This window comes from Nelusetta ayraudi, unplaced genomic scaffold (genome assembly GCF_046127955.1).
Source record: "Nelusetta ayraudi isolate G7.1 ecotype Tasmania unplaced genomic scaffold, CSIRO-AGI_Nayr_v1 ptg000064l, whole genome shotgun sequence".
In the NCBI taxonomy this organism is placed as follows: domain Eukaryota; kingdom Metazoa; phylum Chordata; class Actinopteri; order Tetraodontiformes; family Monacanthidae; genus Nelusetta; species Nelusetta ayraudi.
This window is the reverse complement of record NW_027466114.1, coordinates 528,203-542,561: the sequence shown is the minus strand read 5'-3', so window position 1 is coordinate 542,561 and position 14,359 is coordinate 528,203. Positions and strand designations below refer to the sequence as shown.

At 41.9% G+C, this 14,359-nt stretch overlaps 1 protein-coding gene across 1 annotated transcript; it reads right to left on the bottom strand.

Moving 5' to 3' along the window:
* Positions 1-813: 813 nt before the first annotated feature.
* On the bottom strand, positions 814-2,574 carry LOC142898424 (general transcription factor II-I repeat domain-containing protein 2A-like). Its single transcript, XM_076041356.1, is given in 3 exon segments — positions 814-1,323; positions 1,326-1,863; positions 1,865-2,574. Coding segments are annotated over 3 exon segments (1,758 nt in total).
* Between the last annotated feature and the right edge of the window lie 11,785 nt (positions 2,575-14,359).

Genomic DNA, 14,359 nt, shown 5'->3' with positions numbered 1-14,359 from the left:
TTGTAGTTAATATGATATCTGACAATAGTTATTCAAGTTTTCGGGGACTTTTTACCCTAGACCAGGGGTGTCAAACTCATTTTCACCGAGGGCCACATCAGCATAATGGCTGTCCTCAAAGGGCCAGATGTAACTTATAAATGTAACTAAATGTAATGTAAAGTAAATGTAACTACTCCTTAATGTTAAATAACTCTGAATGTATTACTTATTCAAGTTATATCAGTTCTTGCACATTACAGTTGCATAGAAAAAATATGTTTGCTTGTTGCTCTGTTAACATAAATCCTTTTGTTAGCTTATGAAACCCACATAACTCCATCAATCATGGATCAAACTATCCAAGTGAATAAGGAAAAATAACATAATAAATAACATAATTAAGCCCATTAAAATGGTCTTAATTACTGTAGAATCAACAATTGTGAGCTGCTAAGAACATGTATAACAGATCCAACTGATAGTTTGATTACAATAATTTGTCTGCATACACACATAAAACCTGCAAACACTAAATAATTGCAACGGCAGCTACACATAAATGATATGTAATCAACTACAAATAACAAAATAAAGGTTGACTCAGTTGACAACTGCATTGGTCAAGTTTTTAGGTTTCTGAAGAGGAGATGCAGCCTGTCCTTGAACACATCAAGTGGATCCCCTATCTATCATCCATTGATCATGTTCTGAAAATAACAAACACAAAACAAAATGCAAGCACAATCATTAAATTGCACACAGAGTTTAACTATTCTTCTTCTTGGTTGAATTACATTTTATTATATTCTAATTAAGTTTTTTTTTAAATGCTTACCTGTGTGTTTTCTGACCAGATGTCTGACACCGTTTTCCCGTTACCAGTGTGTCAATGTCTGGTTTTAGGTCCTGTGCTGAGGCAATCCGCAGAACAGCATGGAGGTTGTCATCAGTGAGGCGTGATCTGTGCTTGTTTTTGTTCAGATTCATTATGGAAAACATCTGTTCGCACAGATAGGTGCTCCCAAACATGGACAGAACACGGGCAGCATGACGTCGAAGCTGTGGCATCAAATCAGGGGGCAGCAGATGGTAAAAGTCCTGGATTGCAGCATCCTGGAACTTTGCTCTCAGGCCACTGTTGCTTTGAAGCTCAATTAACTCCATCTGAAGGTGCTGGGGTGCAGTGCAGACGTCAGTGGTGAAAGGATTGGCAAAGATGTCAAAGCCAGACTGCTGTGCTCTGAAGTCAGAGAAGCGCCGATCAAACTCAGTCTGTAACCGGCTCAGTTTGGTAGCCAACTGAGCACATGAAAAAGTCTCGGGAAATGAGGCTGACATGCTCTGACATGCTCTGACATGCTCTGACAAACAGGAAAGTGGGCAAGATTGTCCTGTTTCACTTGGCACATCCATAGGTCCAGTTTACGCTGGAAAGCCGTGATCGTGTTGGACATCTGCGTGATGACTTGTTTGCGTCCCTGCAGCTTCTGATTCAGTTGGGCGAGATTTTCGGCTATGTCACACAACACAGCAAAGTCACACAGCCACTTTGGATCTGACAGTTCAGACAAGGGTTTTCCTTTACTCTGCATAAAAAGAGCAATGTCTTCCCTGAGCTCAAAAAATCGCTTGAGGACTTTGCTCCTACTCAGCCACCGCACTTCTGTATGGTACGGCACATCCCCGTGCTCCGAGCCCATCTCCTGCAAAAACAGCTGGAACTGACGGTGATTCAGGCCTCGCGCACGAATGAAGTTCACTGCTTTCATGACTGTGGTCACTATGTCATCCATCCCCAGCACCTTCCCACACAAAGCTTCTTGATGGATAATGCAATGATACGTTATCAGAGGCGTGTGGCAGTTCATTTTTTGCATTTTCCCAGGGCAATGCATTTTTACTTACAGACTTCTCCACCGCATCAAAAATGTCCTGTCCCGTCGTGGTCCCATGCATTGCAGCTACATCCAACAGCTCCTCAGTGACAGAGAGATCCGACTTCACGCCTCTAATAAAAATTGATAACTGTGCTGTATCCGTGTTATCTGTGCTTTCATCAACAGCGAATGAAAAAGCTGTGTAGCTGCGTGTCTCCTCGGCCAGCTGTGTTGCAAGATTTTCTGCTAGTTCCTTAACTCGGTCCGCGATGTTGTTTCTTGATAAACTGACATTTTTAAAAGTCTGTAACTGGTCGGGACACACCTGCTCACAGACCTTTAGCATGCACTCCTTCAAAAACGCTCCTTCTGAAAAAGATTTGGAGGCGTGGGCGATTTTTTCAGCCACAATAAAGCTAGCTTTCACTGCCGCATTGTTTTTGGCTGTGGATTTCGTGAACACACTCTGCTGCAACCGCAGTTTGCCTTTTAATTCTTGGGCGATTTGTTGCTTTTCTTGAAGGCTAGCTTTGGCGTACTTGGCTCCGTGTTTGGTGTCAAAATGCCGACGCAGATTGTACTCCTTGACAACCGACACCGCCTCATAACACAAAAGACATACTGGTCTTTCTCCTTGAAGCACAAACAAGTATTCGCCTTCCCATCTTTCTTGAAACAGTCTTCCATCTGCATCAACTTTTTGCTTCCTGGACATTTTGGGATCATTATTTATTTCTGAATTCCACTCGTTAGCATTGATGCGGAAACACTACCGCGTAGTGGCGGTGAGCGTCACTTCGCGGGTATTATAGTCGACAGATATTGTGGGAAATGTAGTTTTTGGTCAAAGCACGCTTTTGACCTATTTATTTTTAGACACTCAGACCGCAGGCCACATAAAATGACGTGGCGGGCCACATTTGGCCCGCGGGCCTTGATGAGGGTTTGTCACATATGCCCTAGACGGTCGAGAGCCCTGGTGTCGCGCAGTCTACCGCTTTATGGCCAAACCAGAAGTCCCTTCCCTCTAGCCTTTTCAAGGGGGAGGTGGCTAGACTCGGCTCTTGTGGGACGAGAAGCAGAAGGCCTGTCCGATCGGGGGGGAGATGAGATCACATTTTTGTGGGTCAACACAAACTCATCTGCGAGGACAGCAGCCTTGGACAATGACGACACTTTCTGTTCATTCAAGAACATTACCACCTTCTCTGGCAAAGAGTCTTTAAAATCTTCTAAAAGAACGAGCTCACGGAGTGACTCAAAGTCATTTTTGACATCATTAGCTGCACACTATTTATCAAAGAGGTTGCTTTTCTCCCATGCAAACTCGACAAAGGTTTGACCACTAGATTTTCTATGGTTCCTAAATTTTTGCCGGCAGGGCTCAGGAACAAGCTCATAAGCAGGAAAAATTGCTTCCTTTACAACATCATATTGCAGGCTGTCTTCTAGGAAAAGAGCAGACACCAACTCCTGTGCTTTTCCCACCCGCTTGCATTGGAGAAGGACAGGCCACATGTCTCTTGGCCAGTTGAGTGGCGAAGCTATTCGCTCCAAGGCACTGAAGTATGAATCAACTTCTGCCTCACAAAATGCTGGCACCAGAAAAATGTTTTTACTGGGGCTGGGCAACGATTAAAAATTTTAATCGCAATTAATCGCATGATTTACCTGATCAATCACGATTAATCAATTAATGTATACGCAAAAGCCAATAATGAATTTAAAAGAAGTCTTTCATACACTTTAATTTAAATGTTCTGCCATATAAACGAAAGCATTTATCGTGCAAACACTTAACATCAGCACTTGTCCCAGTTAGAAAGGGTGAGGCACAAAAACGTTCACTTTTGGGTTTTTCTTCACAGGGGACTAGAATGTAAAGTCCACATTTATACTGGAGTTCCTTTGGAGAATCTCACTCAACTCAGTGCAGTTTGTCAGTTCCTGGAACTTGACGGCCAGTTATTTTAAATGTACTGCCATATGAATTAAAGTGCCATAACATTTACTGTGCAAACACACTATTAACATCAGCATTTTTGAACAATTAGCAGCTAAGAAAAAAAAAATAGTGTAAATTTAAACTCAACTTAAACAATGTTTTAAAGCAATACAAAATTAAAGCTGTAAGCAGCGTTTGCGGGACTGAGCCCACCTGGCCACTGCCTGCCGTGACGTCCGCCACCGGGCCACGAGCCCCCGACACCCGCCAACGCTTCCCAACGCCTGGCGATTCCGCCCGAAACCCGCCGATGCCCCATTACTGCCGCCGACGCCTGCTGATGACACATCAAGCACTGACTTGACATTACTGACTTGATTTCTAAATGCTTTTTTTTTTTTACTGTATTACTGTATCATTTTGGAGATAATAAGCTTTAAAGTTGGCTTTTTGTTTTGTTTTGCGACAGCTCCAATATTCCATTTTTACTGTACAATAACATCAAATTGCTCCATAAGCTCTGTCAATGGTTGGTACAGTTGACCTCAGGACAACCTTGAATATATCTTCAATCATTATAAGGCATATTTAATGTACCATTTTGGAGATATTAAGCCTCAAAGTTGTTGTTTTCCTTTTTCTTTTTAGCTTTTCAAACAGGCAAAAAGGGCCCAGTACTCAATTTTTTACTGCACAGTAACATTGCTTTGCTCCATAATTTCTGTCAGTGGTTGGTACAGTTGACCTGAGGAATACCCTGACTATATCCTCAGTCATTATCAAGTATATGTACAGTATCATTTTGGAGATATTAAGCCTTAAAGTTTTTTTTTTTTTTTTTTTTTTTTGCGAAAGCTCCAATATTCCATTTTTACTGTACAATAACATCAAATTGCTCCATAAGCTCTGGCAATGGTTGGTACATGTGGCATGACGAAATACTGTACTACCAAGTTTGTAGTTGCAGTATCTTTAGTTTATGGGGTAGAGGGTGCTCAAATTGGATTGATTGAAGATGTAGTTTAGGTACAATTTGCTTGTTTTTTATCAAAATTTAAGTTGATTGCAGTTCAAGGTGGCACAATCCTATCAGATGTTGTCATTTTATCACGAAGAACACTGGTATTTGATGATTATTACCATAAGTACCACCATGTTGCAGGCATTGTGGTTACAAGTTTCACTCCAATTTTGATTGTTGTCTGTATGACTAGCAATCCGTTGAGCTGTCTAGGGTTATCATTCAGATAAGGTGTCACAACTTTTAATTGCATGGGAACTTTGGGATCCATGGCAGGTGGGCATTGTAAAAAAAACGGATCTTGAGTCGGAAGCTAGCTTGTCCTAATTGTGACCTTAATATGATGATTTTTTTTTCCCTGCCAGATTGAGGAGAAATTAAATGGACATCCAAACCGGGGCCAATAATGGATGAACTGGATGATGTCACAGTATCAATTTTAAATGGTATGTCATGTGTAGGTATGAAAAAATTTCCATTACTGTGATTTGTCTGCTAAGTAATTAAAATAACTGTATGCTGACACTGATTTCAAAAAGAAGTATTTTACAAATTTGAGACAAAATGTCTAAACTGAATTGCATTTACAATTAATTCTGATAACAGAAATTGGCACAAAACAAACTTGGTTTGACTTGTCAAGTTGAATTAAATTCATTAGTCAAAAAAATGTATGAGTTGTAGTTTAAAAGGTTTGTTAATGATTGGACTGTCTTTATAGCTGCCAACATCGATGAAGTCTTGCTCCACACCCTCCGTCGTGATGATTTGAGAGACCTTTTTCCTGGACCAGAACACTTTCTCAGGAGGAAAAGGATTTGGGCCCTTATTAGTGTAGATGTGATTGGTTACCTACTTTGCTCTGAAAACATCGAACATAACACTTTTTTTTTTCTTTTTTCCTAATTGGGTCTATTGTTTCTCTCTTGTTCATAATGTTTTGGATCTGGTTTCCTCTCGGCTGAGAATTCCACCGTACCAAGACTGCACCGAATGAAGCCAGGAACTGTGTCTTCATTCTGCATCCATTTGACTGATTTACTGATTTGTCTCCTCCATTTCATCAGCCAAAGATGGTCTGACAGCACAGGCCAGACATTATCAGACCCTGCAGGAGCTGTACAAGAAACCAAAACCCAACCAAGATGCTGTCTCCCAAATTCTTGACCTGCAGTTTCAAGCAAGAAGATCCTTCATTGATAGTGATGTTCTGAAAGAACAGGACAAGGCCAACAAAGATCCTGGATGCATATTCATGTGTCAAGGATCTTTATCGTGTAAGTGATTAACTTGTTTTGGTTTATGATGAAAAGCAAGCATTTTTGCAGATTTTAACACTGACTTGCATTATAGGCGATGAATGAGCTGCGGCGCATTCTGGATAAGGGCAACAGAAAATTCATTGATGAACTAAAAAAAGAGATGGGAAGACTTCTGCACCAATGTGTAATTTTATGGTGTTTGGAAAAAAAATGAAGTGATGAAGCCACGCATAACGCTGGATGTAGGTGAGTCATTTTGCTGTGTCTCTAATTGACTGTGTAGCTGTTTCCTTGGACATAGGATGGTTTATGTTGCGCTGAATGAATAGATGCAGAATGGTAATACTCTTCATGCTGAAAAAATAAGATTTTTTTTGTGATCAACACAAACCTAATAAGACTCATTTTTAGGAAGACTAACTTTGAACTCAAAGTTGATTTGTTCTATTCCAGTGGAATATTCCATCGCGCTGCTCAGGGCACTCCCCACACTCTTTCCTTCACCAAGTCCACCACAGAAGAAGCTGGGACATGCCAGTGAGCCACTGCTTCATGTCATTCAGGTGTTCGCATTTTCTCACATTCAACACTTCATAGTTCCATGCATGGATGTGGCGTTTCCTTCTTCTTTTTCTTTAGCCAACAGAAGATCCCATAATGTACTCGCAGAAGAGGTCTTTCCTGTGTTGCTGTTTGATGGGACCCGCTGTCTCATCTGTCTTGGAGCCACTCCCGCCACCACGCTTGCCAAGGAAGACTTGAGTGACCGTCTGCTTCATCTGATGCGTTACGACTATGCCCTGCACCTCACATATCCAAAAGTGTGTGGCAACCCTTCTCTCTGTCATTCAGACAGAAGTGCTACAGGACACTATCCATGAGTGAGACACCACAGCCTCATACAAAAAAGACCATGGCAGAATGGAAATTGGGGAGTATAGCTGTGTACTAGGCATAGGTAGCGATACACTCCCCTGGTAGTTGTAACTTGAGGGTGGGTGGGAGTCTGTTGGAACAAACATGTTATCAGTATATATCAACATTATATGCTGTCCCCATGCTGTTTTTTTTTTTTTTTTTTTGTGTAACTGAGTGTCAGGGAATCTGAATCAATATTCAATAATGATGACGGTGAATATTGTAACAATTGTTACTTGCGTTCTAGAAATGATTGCTTGAGATTGTTTTAAGATGCAATGCCTTAGTGACGTTTTTATTACAAGGCAGTGAAGGCACTGTCAGCAATTTAAGTGAATAAATAGTTGTTGACAATATTAATTCTGTTTGCTGAATTATCTTTTTTGGGGGGGGGAATGGGCGTAGGGGGGGTGGATGCTTTGTCTCATTTTGAGAAAAAAAAGCTAATATTGTGAACACTTAAATTAAGAAGAATTGCACTGTTAGTAGGTCTGGTTTTAAGATCTTTTCATTCAAATTAAGAAAGAAGCAAACGTGAAAAAAGAATTGAGAAGCTAGTATCAAGTTTATTTGACTTAGTACAGTCCTTGGAATGAGTGCTTTACTGTTTATTTCAAGAGTTTTTCCATTCTTCAAATGCCTAGATATATCGTCTTATTTTAAGAAATCTTACCAAGTCTAAATATCTTACTGCATTGGCAGATAATTTGACTTGTTTCTAGCCTGTTCTTTCTCAATTTAAGTGTTTATTTCTTAGATATATTTTGCAGTGTGTGGACACCGAGGGGAGCTCTAGAATTGGCTCATTCAACCGACCAACGAGCCAATCAGCAGCGGCATCACAGGCCCTCCTCCTTCTTTGTTCTCTCTCTCACTTTGACTTCTGCACTGGACAGCCAGGTTTGTGGAGGGAAGGTTGGAACAAGGTAAGGACGGGGTACCCCATACATTCATGTACGTAGAGTCACTAAGTCTTAAACTCACCAGGTTTGTATCGCTTATCGATAACCCTAATGCCATACAAGTCTATGAGGGTCAAAGGTCAACTTTGTCCTAGGGACATGGAGCCACTTTCAGGTTCATCAGGATCCTCCTGGACACACCCACGCCAAATTTGGGGCTTCTAGCCCATGAGGAACCCCAAAACCCTCACTCTAATTCCAGCCTTATCGCTAAACCCTAATGCAGTGCAAGTCTATGAAGGTCAAAGCTCAACTTTGTCCGAGAGACATCAAGTGTTTTTTCATGAATCATTCATAAATGTTAAGAGTTTGCTTAGTGGAGAATTCACAATAAAAAATACATTGACACTGTCAAGATGGACTCAAGCACTATTATTGAACTATACTGCATTTTTAGAGTGATGTGAAGCTTTTGACAAGCGCTGCGCAAAGGAGGCCCATTTGTTTTTGTTTTTTTGAAGGGGGCCCAAAATTCCTGGCGGCGCCCCTGAGCGGGCATCTCCAGCACTAAGGCAGTGGAGCTGCCGGCCACGAGAGAAGAATTAACCAGTCCATTGAAACCATTTGTTTGGTCTAGTGAGTGGCAACAGTCCTTTGAGGATCTTAAGTGCCTTCTCAGCTGTAACCCTTTCGTGTCTGCTCCAAATTTTTCCTCATTGGCTAGAAGCCCCAAATCTAGCGTGGGTGCTTCTTGGGGGCTCCTGATGAAAAAGCAAGTGGCCCCATGTCTCTAGGACAAAGTTGAAAATTCACCCCATAGACTTGCATTGAATTAGGGTTAACAATAAGGCTGAAACTAGGGTTAGGGTTAGGGTTAGGCTTAGCTGAAATTAGGGTTAGGGTTTCAGGGTTCCTCAAGTACTAGAAGCCCCAAATTTGGCGTGGGTTCTTCTTGGGGGCTCCTGATGAAAAAGCAAGTGGCCCCATATCTGTAGGACAAAGTTGAAATTTCACCCCATAGACTTGTATGGCATTAGGGTTAGGGTCCAAGAGTACACATACACATTTTCTTTTGCTTTATTGATTTAAGCTCATCGTCTCCAGCTGCAAAGGTATAGAAACCTTTCTGTGTTTTGATGTCGTGTGTGAGAAAACATCACTTTTTTCTGTAAACTTGTGTTATCATTGTCCTTCATTGAAAATGACACAATCTTTCATTTCATTGTTCAGATGCCGAACACCAAGGCATTCCGTCGCTCTCTGGCCATGAAACGACGCCTGGAGCAAAAACGGGATTGGACACCTTTTCCACCTCGGAAGGACTTTGAACGTCGTGAGTACTTCCACGTTCATGATTTCATGTTCTGCCTGTGTTATGTTGTATTCCAAATAAATCTTACAAAAACATATTTAGATTTTTCTTTTTTGTCAATTTACACAGGGCGCGGTACTGGTCAGCGACCTGGGTGCGAAGATGGCCCGTTTTGCTCCTGACTGACAAAACAGTGCAAGTTCGTTCTTAAGGCCCAGCAACCAGACAAGAAGGTATGGGTCGTGATTTTGTCAAGCCACGAGTTTCTTTATGTTTTTGTTCTGGTGGTGGGAGACTCACATCTCTGTCCACTTGTGGATGGTTTTGTGTTCTCGCCCCGGGCAACAACCTTGAACACGGGCTTGTAACAGACTCCGCCCAGGATTTTGCTGCGCTACTGGCAACTGTGTTGGACCGCTGGCCCAAGGTTTGTTTATCTGCTGTGACAAACAAATTTGAACACATGAATGTCATCGCCACTTTGTTTTATCAATATCAAGTAATTCCATGATCCATAGTTCAATAACAAGAATATTCATGAATTTATTTTGCATTTTTATGTTTGTTTGGGGTTTTTTGTAGGTGTTTGTGCTTGACTTTCCACCTCGCCTGACTGTCAAGCCAGAACTACAAACAGCGCTACGTCAAGTATATCATCGTGTTGCTGCACGCATGGGTGTGTAAAATACATATTTTTGTTGTATTTTTTTCTCTTCAGTGACACTGTGCTAACAGATATTTCTTAGAATTGTGTGATTACATAATTGATTATGTGACACTTCTTCCAGGTTTAACATTTGTGTATATGGCCGATCACCTCCCCCTTCGTCAGCTGTACATGGTGGTGTTATGATGGTGTAAGTTTTGCCTTCTTCAGCCTTACTTGCTCTTCATTTGATATGACAAATATGTGTTAACATGTTGTTTTCTGTTTACGTGCACCTCAGGACTGATTTTGGTGGAGCGTCTGCATGCTGCAGTGCTCCATCAGCTCGCACCCCCTTCACCTAGGCCAGGGGTGTTGTGCCACAACCAATCATCGCCCAGGGTGTCTCCCAGAGTGGTTGTGACAGGTCCTGTCCACATGCCAGTGTATGGACCTGCTCCTGAATGGACTCTTGTTGGACAGGAGGTTGAGGTAACCTGTTCATCCCTCTTTCCCCCCCCCCCCCCCCCCCAATCGTGTATTTGTCAAACTGTGCAACTTTTTATTTTAAAAATGAACACTTATCCTAAGTTGACTCTGATTTCCTCTCCTCTTTTTTTATAGACAGTACCAACAGCTGTTGAGACTGCATTTCACACAGACATCCGGTCCAAGCCCGTGTGGTTCAGTGAGGCTAAGGCTTAATCTCTCCTGTCCTGTTTGTGGGGGCGCTCATCCCGTAAGAGTCAAGTAGGCGTAAGCAGCGGCCGGTGAATAAGACGAGTTAACAACGGAAGAGCACATGCAAGAACGGCGGAAAATACCAACAACGGAAAACAAATCAAAGACCCACCCGCAAGTTACCACTCTAAAGTGTGGACCCACTTTGGCTTTTACGAGACGGATGACGGGAGGAAACTTCATAAAGAATATGCAATCTGCAACAACTGTTTTGCGAAGGTAAAATACAATGGCAACACTACGAATCTGCAGAGCTGCCTCGTTCGCTATCACCCGTCCCGTTTTTCCCATAATTGTTTTCTTTTTTCACCACCTGTCCCGGGAAAGATAAAATCTCTCCCAGGACACAATTTGTCCCGTTTTTTAGGGAAAATGACAAAACCTCATTTAATTTCCGTCTGTGGTCTAGATAGGGTTGCCAACCCTCCCGTAAAATACACGATTGTCCCATATTTGGAAACTAAAAAGCCTGTCCCGTAATGAACTGATGGGGGACGCACTTCACTTTTTCCTGTATATTTTGCGGACGCGGTTATTTATTTATTTATTTTGTCTGCATCATTTTTTATTGATTTTCAGAATCGGGGCAGTGAAAGGATTTTTTTTCGCTCTTTCATCTTCCCGTCGGTTTGTATATCCCAAGTCCCCAAGTTGAGATAAGACAAGTTGCTACTGACTTTACATTACCAGAAAGCACTGTCCTTGTTTACAGGAAAGTTATTAATGTTCATGCACTTTAATATGTTTGCTTGTGCAGTGCACGTTTGTTTGTACATTATACAAAGTTTTGGAATAAATGCAAGATCACAGGCATTTTCCTTTTTATGTGTATTCTTTTCTTTTTCAGTCACATATCGTCTGCAAAATTTCGAAGATATCGAAGATATCGTGTGTCGTGATGTTGTCATTATCGTGGGCCAAATATCGTCACAGTATCGAATCGTGGGTTAGCCGTATCGCCCCACCCCTATTATCAACACAAGATCACATATGTACAGTACATGTACAGTTTAATTAGTGTGTTACTTTGTTTATGAATTAATTTCTTTATGTTCTTCCAGATGTCCAGCCTGATCAGCACGTGTTGCCTCAAAAACCAAAACAAACAAGTGACATGTTGGTATTTGGGATATGTGTATTTCATTGTGTGCATCTTTGTGATAGGACAATAAATGCAGTTCTTTAAACGTTACTTTGTGTCCTTGTATTTGCAGGTGTGGGCAACACGTTCAACTGTCCACATGACTGAGTCTGCCTCCAGCAATGTCACAGCAGTGCAGCAGGTTTGTACTTATTCATTTCCACTTCATCACCTGTGTGTGTTTTCTGGGGCTTTACACCCATCTTATCGACTGTATCGGATCGGCCGATATTTGGCATTTTTAGAAACGTTCATGATCGGGCGTCATGTCATGAATCACCGATCAATGACGTCATGGTCGTGTTGAAACTTTTTTAATCTGTCTCATTTCCTCCAAAGTAGTTTCACAGCATCGACATGTTTATTTGTTTGTATCCGAGAGCTAATGATTCATGATTCAAAGGCCTTCATTTTCGTCTTCGTGCCTCTTCCTGTTTTGAGTACTGTCGCTATGTGACGGAAAATAAAGTTTCTTTGAATCTTCACGACAGCAACATCCATGGGCGACACAAACAAACGTGTCGGGAGTGTGGAAGTTTTTCAAAGTGAGAGAAACAGACATAGCACAAGCTATCTGCAATATATGCAACGCTACAGTACCTAGCGGGGGAACTTTGGCAAAAACTTCAACACCACAAATTTAATCAGGCGCTTGGAAAAGATACACACGGAGGAGCATGTCGAGTTCAAGAAACACGCGGAAAAAGAAAAGCAAACTCTGAAACGGATGCTAAAGCAAACAACTTTAGACGGTGCTCGTGAGAAGGCAAGGGGTGTACAGAAACAAGTATTTATTGCCCCTAACGTGATCGGATCGGTGATCGGTGATCGGTTTATTTAAACTCACTGATCGGTGATCGGCACAAAAATCATGATCGTGTAAAGCCTAGTGTTTTCCTTTCTATGTTTATTGGCATAAAATCACATCTTTATTCTTTTAATCAGGTGGAGGCGACGCCACAGATGACCAGAGCTGTGCCCGTGGTTCCTGTGGCTCCCGTGGTTGCCAGCACCAAGCCAGAGGAGGCCAGCACCGTCCAGGAGGCAACACAGAAGATCAACTAAGCTAAGGAGGCTTTTCTTTCTTCTTCTGTTGCCTCTGACTGCTCCGCTCGTTCTACGCCTCGCACATGTGATTTGTGATCCATCATCAGTTAGTACTAGTGAAGATGCAGTGGCAGATCATGGCACTGGTATTAGGTTAGCCAAGGTTCTACATGGTTCTTTTCATCAAGGCAAAACCGGTCACAGTTTAAAATTCCAGCACCAGCTGGCAACAGTGAGTCACTTCAGAAGAGCAAAACTCCTCACTTTGACATGGATAATTCTGACGTAGAGTTTGTCAGTGCTGTGACCAATGAAGAGTGTAACTTCTCTCCCCTTGATGTTGATGTTTGTTTAGACCTTTGCAAAAACTTGAAGATTCATTTGGACCGTGCGAGTTTTCCAATTTCTGATTGCAAAGGCCCATTAGGTTTGCCGTGTACAAATGAGAATGTAGAGGCTGATGGAAACTGCTTCTTCAGAGCCATCAGTCAAGCTGTGACTGGTTTATAGACACAGAAGTGGAAATTCAGGTTGCAGCAGATTGTTTACGATTAGATGTGTACACTTTTATCGATGGTCATGGGTTGAAGTACAGCTCTTGCAAGAAACAATTCTCACATTGTATATATTTATGGATGTATTTGTTTTTTATGGAAGCAGTTACCATAATCCAAATTAAAATAAGAATATAATAACAGAAATGCTTTTTCATTTTAAGAACGAAGCTGCATTATTTGACTCATAATTAAAATCATTAATAAATATTCCTATATGCATTTTCATTTTCTTATTCGTGTCGCACCTTTTATGACACAATCAAAAAGAAAACTGAGGGCATTGCTTTTTCATTTTCATGGTCCTGCCCTGCACAAGAGTTACCACAACTCGAAAACGAAATCGCAATCTCAAAGTAAGCGCGCGGCGCAGGAAAGTGATGTCAGCAGCTCTCCACCTGTGGGTATGGCGGTATGACGCCAAGTGTCATTTGCCTCCTGTTATGTGTAAATTCTAATGTTTGTGAATTTAATAAATGTATATATATACTGTATATTTAAAAAAACAAAACAAACCAAAAAAAAGGTATAGCGGTATGACACCACTTTGCCATCGTTACTTTTCACGTCATTGAAGTTGCCGGTAAACGAGATTTAAATCGCCGAAAAACGTGGACCACTGACGGATCTCGTTGGTCGGACAGATTTGAGCATGGCGCACATTGACACAATTGTTCAAACCCTGCTGGATTTAGCTTCCCAGGTGGAGTTGAATAGTGTATCTGAATCTGATGCTCGGGACCGAGTTGAGCAGGTATTCTGCAGTCCCAGATACGGACGCAAACAAGGTTGCCCTAGCCAACCTGTTGTCAGTTATGGAACACCTTGATGCACCAGCACAACATCAAAGCTAAAGCTATTTGTTACATGGGTGGAGTAACAGCTGTTCGGCGTCGGCCACCAGTCCATCCGACGAAGGATGCGAAGCAACAGATCAATCCGTCGACTGGTGGCAGATGCTGGTGCGAGATCCGTCAGTGGTCCACGTTTTTCGGCGATTTAAATCTCGTT